Below are 12008 nucleotides of genomic sequence, written 5' to 3'. Positions count from 1 at the left end.
TAAGACCAATGCCCAATAAAAAATGAATTAAAAAATATCAAGATGGCCACCAAAGCTACATTTAAATGGCTTTAACTCTGCTATTTTTACACATATAGAGCTGACATTTGGTGTGGTTATTGCTGACAACATTCCCCATCACATACTGGATCCAAATAAAAAAATCCAAGATGGTCACCATAGCTTAAAAGAAAAAATTATTTCAACTCATTGATATTTTGTCATTTTAAGCTAAAATTTGGTTTGGTGGTAGCTGAGAGTGAATCCCAACACATAACACTGTCAAATCAAAATTTAAAAATGGCCGCCACGTGGCAGTCCCTGTCAAAGTTTCCAATTGCTGCTTCAGGTTTTCACTCAATTTGCCTTTTCACATTCAATATAATTACACGTTAGTATGTTCAGTGTTGTTCTGACGACGTTTATTTCTAAGGTCTTGTCAGAACCAAATGATTTTTATTACTCTTCAGACTTTTTAAATTTAGCAGGAAGTGTTCTTATTTAACTAAAACTGTGAGTGGAATATCCTGATGCATGCTCAGTGGAATATTGTTGCATAAAATAAATTCTTTCCTCTTTTCCTCTTTTTGTTTTTTTGAGTGTGAAGTAACTCTTCTCTGCTGGTGATTTTACAAGTTTATGCTCATTAAATACGTTGGTCCGGATGTCTCTCAGCATGTTTGACCTCATGTCAAATGCTCAAAGTGGTGGGGGGGAAGCAAAACAAAGCCGCTCTGTCCATCAGCTGTTAGAGGAACTGGACAAGCAGTAACATTTGTCAGTAATCATTTATACATATATATATATATATATATATATATAGTAAAGTTTATATTGCAGTACAGCTTGACAAAACATAAATAGAAATATCAGATTCTATTTTTAACTCTTTAATCTCTAAACACGTTAGTTACACACAGAACATTCTAGTGATGCTTTAATAAACCAACCATAGAATTATGCAGCACGTACGCTTATTCAATCATTGACTGTGTCAGCACACAAACAGCTTTTTCCTTACCTTGTTTACAGTTAATAAGTAAAAGATGTACCGCGCAGCTGTACAGACACCTGACTGTGGATTATTCTCTGAACTGTAAGTGTTCATCGTGTCTCTTCTTCACAGAGGAGGCAGCATGAAACACAGCAGAGCTTTTACTTTGAAACCTATTACTAAATATTAATTTGTGTAATTATGATGAACTCTAATTCACCAGATTATTTTATTACAGTAACACGTTGTAAAAACTGAATAAGTAAAAGGTAAAGTAAGATAATGGCAACACTGCTGATTTTACTGTAACAGAACTCTTACTGTAAAAATAAACAGAAGAAAATGCTGACAACCCATCAACCAGTATTTTACAGTTACTTCAAGATTTTGTAAAGTGTACGCAACAAAGTATTGTTTAAAAATGTAAAGATTCTGGTGGCATGTAACTTGTTTTGTGTAAAACTTCATGCTCTGATGAGTAATTATTCTGATTTGACTGCCTGACATTTGGAAACATTTGTGCTGGTAACACTTTGAAGGTTTTGAAGCTATTATATATATTAAAAAAAGTAAAATCCCTTACACATAATGTGTATATGTAATTTTTATGTTGTGTAAATAGCTCAGAACTTTTCAGGAACAATCATTATCTTACCTGTTGTAGATAGCTCTTTAAATGACCCAAAAGAAGAGTTGTTTTAAATCTGACTGTATTAATTTTTATTTACAGTTCTTATATTTAACCTTTATTTATACAGGTAGTCTCATTGAGCCACGAGGACTCATTTTCACGAGAGACCTGTTTGGGAGCAGATGGTGGAGGTTAAGGGCCTTGCTCAAGGGCCCAGAGTGGTGTAAATGAGGGTGGAGGCAGGTGTGAGTGTTTCACCTTTCCAACCCACATTTTGATGTTGTCGGTTCAGGGAGTCTAACTGGCGACCTTCCAATTGCAGGTCCACCTTCTCTAACTCGGCGTCACCACTCCCACAAGCTGCTAGCTTCACATGAGCTAATCTGAGCTAGGCCAAGACCCAAGTTTTAAATCAACATCAATCTAACACACACACACACACACACACACACACATATATATATATTAGAGTTTATATTAATTTCATAAATCCTTGCCTTGCAGAAAGTTTAGCATTCACAGTAAGTTCTGCTATTTCAAGAGCAGTGACATGCAGTAGTCCTACTTTTGATGCAACCGCTGCACCTCCATTAGGAAAAAATATGTTTGCCAAAATCACCAAGTGGTCTAAAAGTTTATAAAATATGATTTGTGTGAATCATTTTGACATCTGAGACTGGATTTGCTTCAAGATTGCACTTGAATTAGTCATTAGCTTGTCAGTCCGGTCCAAATTAAACTCCACTTTTCAAACTGAGTTCATTCAAAGAGCTATCTGCAACAGGTAAGATATTTACTGTTCATAACCTGCTCACAATAGTGCACATAAAGAAAATCTGAACTACTCTTGTAGCCTAATGTCTAGAGCAGCTTACTATTACAATACAAATGTAATCTAGACTGTATATGTTTGTTAAACCAAAATAATGAAATAACAATGACGAAACGGGTTGTAAAAGGTTTTAAGTTGTTTTGGTACAAAATGGGTTAACTTATATTTGCACTGGCATGTGTCATGAAACGATTCCAGTATGTTTGGCAAAATGAAATGCAACTTAATTTACCAAGAATGATCGATATCTGTTGCAACAGAGCTGTATGGAACAAAGGAAAAATGCAAAAGTTCATTATTATTTATTTGGGCATTTGTCTCAGCTACTGTCACACCAACTTTCAATTTAATATCTCTGAAAAATGGCTGATTTGCAGTATTTATTTATTTATTTTTTTTGCTAAGGTAGCCATCTTGAATATTTGATTTGCAACCAGAGTGTATGAAAAATGACTAATAAAAATGGCATATTTGTTTACAAATTATGTCGCCATGGTGACTTGAGACGCCAATAAAAGTAATAGCGCACATCACGGTGCCGAGACGGCCGTTTTAATACAACATATGTCGGGGTACACGTTGCAGTTAGGGCCACATTATTTACACAAGAGTTGGATATAAAGTTAAGAAACCTTTTGTCAGGTGGATAATAATAGGTGCTGCCTTAATAGGCAGTACCCAATAATAATGATCACTGAGGAATTAAAAACTTATCACGAATGTAAACAAAGTCCTGATGAAACTTTTGAATCTTTGCTTCCTAACAAACAAGCTGTCAAGCACTCTGCATCCAAAACACTTTCCTTAACAATCACAAAATCATCCACGTTTCACTAAATCAGTTTTATTTTAATTCAAGTACCAAACATTAAAACACTTTTGTGGATGTTGAATGTCAACACTGTAAAAAAAAACAAAAAAAAACCTGAAGGTTACAGAGACTTCAAAAAATACAATCACAGCTGTAATGCAAGTAAGATTAACACATCTGAGATGACTAAAATGATTATTAAAAATGCAAATATATTTTGTCTTTTTACCATCGATCAATCAATCAATCATGTCGACATCTTGTACAATGGAAGCTGTTGACTTCAACATAAACATAATTTTTCTATTGTTACAAACATGATCACAGTTTGAGCAGGAACAGAGACACAATGACAAAAAGTACCTAAAAAACAGCAGTTAGCTTATTTTAATGACAAAAAGTATGATTTAAAGACAAACAAGGCTCTAAGTTTTAGAAAAATTTACCAAATAAGTCTGAGGCATCAACTGTTGCCGTTGGATTATTCAGTAAAAACATGTCAAAAGCACCAAAACACACCATTCTTTCTTTCCTTTTTTTTTTTAAAATGTTCCTGCTGGTTGTTCTTAACTGCAAGAGTATAAGTGCATTTTACTGACCCATTTTCAAAAGGCAAGGTTTTCTTAATATTCCTTGTTTGTTACGTAAAACCTCTTTCCCCGTCAATGTGTTCCTTCTCTGAGGCAGAAGACTTTAAATTATTTCTCAAAGGCTGGTTAAAGTCCAAGGCTGGCACCTCAGGAAATGATGTCTAAATCTTTAAGCGTGGACTCTTGAACTTGCGAAACTTGTGCTTTTATGGACTTTGAATGTTGACTTAAATAGCTTTTACATTGACACATGTCTGTGAGGACCCAACAACAAGGTACCAACTCCTACATGTCTACTAAAACACCTTCTTAATGTCTTTGTAGTCAGTCTAAACTGGTATGCATGACGTTTACTGATATCACTAATGCTCTGTTAAAGTTTGTAAAAAGTATTTGAACTAACTTCTATTCAGAATATGTGAAGCTCTATACCAAAAGGATTTGATGAGTTATTTACATCATGTGGAATAAAAAGATACCCAGTCATTCCATGTGGTACAAAGCCATGGGTTCGTTCGGTTTGGCTTTCTCACTCATTTCCTTTCCTTTGTGCTGAAAGGAAGGGAGGTGACTTCGTAAGAATATGACACGGCACAACCCACCTCTCCACAGTCCATAATGCATGAACCCAAAATCAAATCTGTAACTAGACATTTAATGTGTAACTAAGTCTTTAGAGATAAAAAGGTAACAAATCCGGAATCTGAGCAAACCAGGCGTTTTTGTTGTTTGTACGCATTTATAATAGGTATTCAATTCTTTAAATTGTCTTTGAAATTGTCTTTGCAATTTGTTGTCAAGTATAAAACTATTAATTAGGAAGTTGCTAGCTTTACAGAATTGTTGCAAGCTTTTAAGATCTTTAAAAATGGCTAAAAATTTGCAGACTTGCTCTTTTGTAATTTTTCAATGATTGTCAACTTTAATAATACTCACATGATTGGGACGGTATGGGATAAAAAGTTCATGAAAAAAAAAACTTGGGACAGGCATCGCTATTTTGTAGTTTTCTTTCATTAAGCTTATACTGCCAGTCAAAAATGAACTACACTACCCAGAAGCCAACAGTGCTTCCGGCTGATGCTTTCTGCCGAAATGGCGGGAAAGTTTTGCAACACAAATCTTCTTTACCTATTAAGCTCACAAAACTGGTGGGACAGTCACAAATAATCCTGAAGCCGAACTCAACCTTTAAGTTGTATCTTCACTGGTGAGTACCCGGGCTGCAGTTGATCCGGACTCAGTGTGATCTGGATCCTGGGGGCTGCAGGCAAAAACCGCAGCGGAGTTCAGCCTGGTTCTGGTTGCGCGGTGCTTGTCCGGATCGGGCCAAGGTGTTGGACTACATCCTGGGTAACCTTACGAGTGGAGTGTCCTTCCTGGGGTGGCAGCACGCGTGCATCAACCTGGGCGGGGCGGTGGGCTTAGTTGTGCTGCAGGGTAGCCGAGCCCGACCAGAACTGAGCTTCTGCAGAGCTGGTGAGTACCCATATAAAATTTTGTGGTAAGGTGCAGTACATATACATATGTTGTTAAAATTACGTTGTTTTAAGAGTTTATAACATTGCAAGAGTGTGGGAAGAGTTTGAAAAGCCTTAATATATATATATAAATACTAAAATAAATATAGCATTCCTACTTTGCGGTTTTTCACCTATCGCGGGGATGTGTGGAACCTCTTTGATAATCGAGGGATTACTGTATTATTTAAAAATAGATTATGTTTCTAATAGGATTCTCCTGTTCACTTTATGGATTTTTTTGGACCAAGATTCCTGCAAGGCATCTTTACCGTCTCCCTAATGTTCAATTGTTCGGACCTAAGATCCCTTGTAAGCACAAAACTGAATAAGAAGTAGAAATCTATGTCTCGTTTTACTTTTCCTCAGGTTTATCTACATAGTAGAATCTTCCGATCTGCTTTCTGCTGCTGCGGATGCTCGGTTTGCATGTAGAACTGCAGCATGAACTGAATAAAATAGAAAGTCACGTATGTCTTTGTTATTCTTCCCAAAGAATTGTCCCTTTAGCAAAACATCAATGACCGGTGTGTTACAGCCAGCGAGGAGCACGCTCACACCAATCTCTTTGTAGTCCTTAACTAACCCTTTAAAAGTGGCCACGCCTGTTGAGTCTATAAAAGGAATAGCAGAACAGTCCAACACTACTGTGTGGAAGTCCAGCTCTCTTTGGACCAGTCCTATGAAAATATCACAGTTGATTTTCTCCCCATTTGTCTTGGCTTGCTTTTTCGACACGTCTTTGCTTTTCTTCTCTGCCTTTCTCCTCTTCGTCAGCTCCAGGAAAGGTTCAACACCAACAGCCTTGTAGAGCAATCTGAGGAAGGAGTCCTTGTTGGCGTAGTACAGAGGAGCCTGAAAGCGGAAGATCTTGATGCGAGGAGGAGCCGTGAGGTTCTTGTACTCTTCCAGGTCCTCGTAAAGATCAGTGTCACTGACCCGGCCAAGGAGAGAAACCTGTAGTACAATATAAAATACAGGAGAGTCTTTCAGTACTCTAGTATAACAATTTCAGTTTACAAGATGCTCTTCATGACTTTTAGTTATATATTAACCTTTGGATTCTGGGTTTTATAGATGATGCAGATCATGGAAAAGACAACGCCGATGATCAAACCAATCTCCACGCTGATCAGAGCTGTGGCTGACATGGCGACGAGCCAAACAACGGCGTCATTCCGGCTGGCACGCCACTTCTCTGGAACATCCTTGAACTTCCTCAGTGCCCCCCGAAGGCTAACGATGATGATGCAAGCAAGGACACATTTCTGGAGAGCAGAGAAGAACGGAGCGAAGAAGAGGAGGACGAGGAGGACTACCAGGGCACTGATCAGACTTGATAACTTGGGGGGACAAGATGTGGAAAAAAGCAAGAGGAAACAGTTTAATTGGAATCTTCACATACAAATAATACAGTTTTGTACATAAGTAACAGTTTAATTTTTTTTAATTTTTTTTTTAATTTGGGGAACAAACATGGATGAATCTAGGGCCACTTGCGAATTATCATTGACGTATATAAACGCAGTTAAATGTTGCAACATAAATACAATTTAAAAACACATGCCATCACGGTCTAACTCACATCTGTATCCAACTTGCAAAGCAAATAAATGTTCTGGAAATTGCTCCACGGAGCTGTAAATGGTGTAATCCAAAATTCACCTGTGTTTGGCAGCCTGTTGAATCCTTCACCATGGTTTTTGCCAGTGCAGCACTGGTGGTGAAACAGTGAAAAAAGGAGGGAACAACATTACAGCAGCCGATGGCCAGCATCTCCTGGTTTGGACGGACCGTGTAGCCATTTTTCTTTGCAAACATCTCAGACAGCGAGACAGTGAAGGCAAAACTGTAACAACAGGTAGAGCAGGTGAAGTAAGTTTTTTTTTTTTTTCTCACATAGTCAGGTGTGCATCCTTTCATGGCTGATGTGAACATGGATTTTGTCTCGTCACACTGATATTACTTGGAGTAAAACCCAAACAAAAACAATAAACTTGCATTAGTGCCAGTATATGTGTAGTTTGAAAAGAAATTGCAATCAAATCTCCAATTTGGGGCATGTGATATCTCAACCTGAAGGTAATCCAGCCACTATGTTGTGTTAGTAATTACCAGATATGAGACCGATCAATATCAAGTGAACACAGGTTGTGAATATAAAAGTACATTACCTAATGACTGCCAAAGGAATAGCATCCAGAGCCACTCGGGGCATCAAACTGAAGGCAGGCACTTGAGGAGGAATGAACCCTGTGGGAATGTGACCGGAAACACTGGAGTGGTAGTTGGTATTAAACTCTCCAAAGTGGCTGGCCAGTGTAGCTCCCGCTACTACAATCAGCTCTGTTGGTAGCGGGATCTTTAGTCTGTCCTTGTATCGGTCTTGGATCTCTTTCCCCGCCACTGTAATAAAAATTGTTGCATGCCATCACGTTAAAAAAAAATATCATGCATCAGTGAATGACAGGTGTATATTGAGAATAGAAGAATGACAGACCCAATATGGTGATACAGATAGCACTAGTGATGAGGTCGCACAGGTTGGTCTTGTGAATGTTGGCGAAGATGTTGATCCAGGTAACGACCACTGTGCCGTAGCCCTGGTAACGAGGAATCTTTAGACCCAAGAGGTATTTAGCTTGCACTGTCAGGATGGTGATAGAGGCTCCCGTGGCAAAACCGTCAAGCATGGGCCCCGAAAGGTACACCGAGACAAATCCGAGCCGGAACACAGCCATCAAAATCTAAAAATTGAAAATGAGATGTGGAGGGGAAGAGGAGACAAGGATGACAGAAAAAGAAAATAGCAGTGGATGACACAACAAGAGAACAATTAAGTACAACAATAACAATAATAATAATAATTATTATTATAATAATAAGAAAATACTTTTGTTGGCATACTCAAAGGCATTTATGACCCCCCCCCCCCGCCGTTAAACAGTTTTTAGTTGTTTACAACACATCTAGCATTTACTAGGATGCGCATATTGGATTTTTGGCCGATATCCGATATGCCGATATGTTAAAATGTATTTGGCCGATAGCCGATACCGATATTTTTAATATACGTTCCTTTGTCAGAACATAGCCCTCTTATTTAGGCTTATTTGCTACAAAAAATGTGTAACAGCTGTAAGAGCTGGTGACATATATTCAGTAACAGCCATATGCATTGTACTTTAACTTATTTTAAATGAAAAGTGTTAAATGTTCTTTATTAGTATTGGTCACCTGCGATGCTGTCTCACTTGTGGAGGCTTGTTCTGGGTTTCTAGCTGCAGTGTGGGATCCTCTGCACTCTTGTGCATGAAGGACAGCCTTTTTAAGTTCAAAGTTTTTGTCTATTCATTGTGCCGTAAGACTAATTATGCTAACGGGGCTGACACTTAACGTCCAAATGTCTAGTAAAACTCACCCAAGGGCTATTAACTTCTCAATGACTTCAGAAATGGCTTGTAACTTGGGTAAGGCTATGTCGGAAAAATATCTCTGACTGGGGACGATGTAACGAGGCTTAACGTAGTCCAAAAATATTCGGAATCCAATATCCTCAACAACAAAAAAAATTCCACACCGCCGACATTTTGACTTCTTCCTCTCCGCCGTGATCAGATCAGGTAGACGCGCGTGATGTCATCACATTGTGCTAGTGCTGCAGGCATCCTTGTCACTGGGTTGTCATACAAAAACAGCGTCTTTTATATCGGTGAGTTATTTTGATGGAATAGTTGATGTCTGATATTTAACTTTAACGCTAATATCATCCGATACCGATACCATGGCGATAATATCGTGCATCCCTAACAGAAACTAAATTTTGCTTGTACTGAAATGCTTTAATCATATTTTATAGAGCTTTTGTGTGGTGCTTGATCAGGCCACTCAAACTGACCAAACTGGAGCAAACAGACTTTAACCTTTGTAATTTTTGATTTTACAGGAAATATAAAAACATGGATTTTAGTGTTCCAGTTGCCTTGAGGGTGAACAGTTGTGATTAGCTGCAGACGATGTATCAAGAAGCATGGAAAAAAGGTGCAATTTCAAAGATGGATGCTTAATGAGGTGAAAGTAGGGAGTGACATTTACTTGACTGACACAAACATGACCTGGTCTTAGTGAACAACCAGAAACAACATGACATCTTGACACCTCATTGCATGGTGGAGGCAGAACATGATTCAAAAAGACACAACACCAAGAAGAACTGGAAGCAAATATCAAAGGTACTGGTTTTAAAAGTTTCTAAAAATTAAAGGTTTAGTCTTGGCGATATTAAAGTAAAATGCATGTCAGGCTGGCATTTAATTTAATCAAATTATGGACGGTCAACATCACACATTTGGGGTGCTTTTGTCTTAGATTGCACCATTTAAGTCCAAGACAAACAACCCTTCAAGCTAGTGTCATATTTACTCCTGTTAACTTTGATTACCGTCAGTGTAAAAAGCTTTATAGCTGAAGAACATTCTAATTTTGTTAAGAGAATAAATATGAAACATAGGCTGCAGACAATGCAGTATGCTGTTTTAATATAACAATAGATTTCATTGCAAATAGCAACGCTCTAGCTCTATAAGACCAGTTTATCTTAGTATAACATATTTACAGTTATACTCTTAAGTATCCTAACATAAACAGTGTCTAAATATGTACTTTCAAATTTAAATAAAGTAATCTTCAGAACAGAAGCAACTTCCTGCGTCTAATACTTTACATAATTATAAACAATTCTAGAAATTGTATTGTATTGCTGCAGCACCCTCAGTACACTTTTCTACCCTTCCTGATTTTGCACCTAAAATAACTATAAACTGTGCATTGCATTGCTGCAGCACACCTCCCCGATCCCTTCCATGGGGGAGAATGGTAAAGACTTGTATTTCATATACATTTTAATCTTGTGGATCTATTCATTTTATTTTGGGCTATATTTTGGTGGTTATGTACTATTAATTGGGTACACTCATTCTGGGATTATTGCTGGAGATACTTTATGAATATGTAATGTTGTGGATGCTCCAACATTATCTCATCTTTATAATGATATTAAACTACTGAAGTGAATTGAAAAGCAGTTTTACTAAGTGCAAATTTAATTTAGAAAAGTGCGTGAAAACAGTCCATCAGATTGTTTCGATAAGTCTGGAATCAACTTGTTCGACTTATTTAACACTTTTTTCATTGCTTTCATAGGAAAGTTTAAAAAGTACATAAAAGTAGTTTTATGGGAGCCAAAGTGTGGAGCTGTGATATATCATAGTCATAATCTGCTCATTCTTTTACCTGATAGACACCAGCAATAAATGTGACAGCAGTAGCGACGCTGATGGCATAACACTCCTTCCCACACTGCACACCCATCAGCTCCACAGTGAGCACAGTGTCATCCGTCAGGTTAGTGTCCCGCGTATCGTTTAAAACAACAGGTCCAGATGGTGTGGAGTCTTCATTGAGGTCAAAACCAGCCAGGAACACTTCCCTAACCACCACCTAGAGATACGGCAACAGCAGATATTTATCAAACAGCTCAGGGATTAAATTTAACTGTAAAAAGATAAAGAAATCCACAGTTTGTTGTTATAGATTTAGGCTGTTTGATTGGTATTTTGGTCATACCATCTACTTTTCATTAGTAATCAGCACACCACTTGTCCAAGTCCTGCAACAACTCACCATCCGTCAAATATATCAGTACCACAGTATTTTCCTGTTCCCTACTATCATTGTTAAAACTCTTCTTATGGCAAAACAGTAATCAGACAAATCATTAGCTGTGTGGTTGCAGTCCAAAGATTTAGCTAAACTCACAGTGTGGGCTGAAACAATTTACATACGTTTTCTTAATCAGCATGAAAAGAGGCATTTAATGACAGCTTGATGGTAGTCGTGAGTTCACCATCCAGGAACAACGTGCATTTAAGTCCCAGACATAATAACTGTTTGTTACCTGTCCGATCATGAGACTCATAAGGCTGAAGATCCCCACAGACACATGTCTGGATGTCCCCATGAGGAAGTAGATGATGTTAGCGTAGAATGAGGTCAGCAAGCCATAGATGGGCTGCACACCTGCTAATAGGCAGTATGCAATGGCTTGTGGTACCAAGATGATACCTATAATCAGCCCAGACATAATGTCACCCCAAATGTACTCTTTTAGTTTGTACTTTGGAAGCCAGCGCACCACAGGAAAGAACCCTGTCAGGGTGGATCGGACTCTTCGCCCAGAGCACGTCATGCTCTGGTTCAGATTGGATTTAAGGACTGAAACTGTTGACTTTCGCTGGTGAACCCGCCGCTCCAAGAGGAGTGGTGGTGCCAGTAGGGCTTCCATGACTTGGGAGTCCTCCTCCATTGTCTTGTAGAGGAAGAGGAGGCAGCAAGGTGAGAAGAAGAAGAAGATGAGGTGGTCAGCTGCGCTCCTGGGATGGAGAGAGATATAACAGAGATATACATGTAGAAGTTTCTGTGTTCTTTTTGGTAGATCATAGCAAAAGTTTGAAGTGCTTTTTATTCCTCAAAAAACATCTGAACAAGCAATATTTCTGGGTTTCTGTTTGACAAATTTACTGCTAATATTATATCTGTAGGAGTAAGGAGTGTTCATGGCCAATCTCACCG

At 38.3% G+C, this 12008-nt stretch overlaps 1 protein-coding gene across 1 annotated transcript; it reads right to left on the bottom strand.

Moving 5' to 3' along the window:
* Nucleotides 1-5753: 5753 nt before the first annotated feature.
* slc26a1 (solute carrier family 26 member 1) lies at nucleotides 5754-11742 on the bottom strand. The gene is made up of 7 exons (XM_037691774.1): nucleotides 11335-11742; nucleotides 10671-10877; nucleotides 7879-8125; nucleotides 7553-7784; nucleotides 7044-7227; nucleotides 6434-6721; nucleotides 5754-6335 (listed from the first exon to the last, which is right to left on the bottom strand). The coding sequence occupies exons 1-7, from the start codon at nucleotides 11740-11742 to the stop codon at nucleotides 5754-5756; spliced, it is 2148 nt and encodes a 715-aa protein (XP_037547702.1).
* Nucleotides 11743-12008: the final 266 nt, after the last annotated feature.

This window comes from Nematolebias whitei, chromosome 18, assembly GCF_014905685.2.
Source record: "Nematolebias whitei isolate Nwh7 chromosome 18, NemWhi1, whole genome shotgun sequence".
Taxonomy (NCBI): domain Eukaryota; kingdom Metazoa; phylum Chordata; class Actinopteri; order Cyprinodontiformes; family Rivulidae; genus Nematolebias; species Nematolebias whitei.
Note: the sequence above shows the minus strand (reverse complement) of the source record. Positions and strands in the feature narration are given on the sequence as shown.

Excerpts from the sequence above, each read along its gene's own strand:
- slc26a1 (XM_037691774.1), bottom strand. The coding sequence starts at position 11,742 with ATGGAGGAGGACTCCCAAGTCATGGAAGCCCTACTGGCACCACCACTC. Across the intron at positions 7,228-7,552 it reads ATTCCTTTGGCAGTCATTAG|TTTTGCCTTCACTGTCTCGC; the intron begins GTAATGTACTTT and ends CTGTTGTTACAG. Across the intron at positions 6,722-7,043 it reads CAACAGGCTGCCAAACACAG|TTATCAAGTCTGATCAGTGC; the intron begins GTGAATTTTGGA and ends TGTCCCCCCAAG.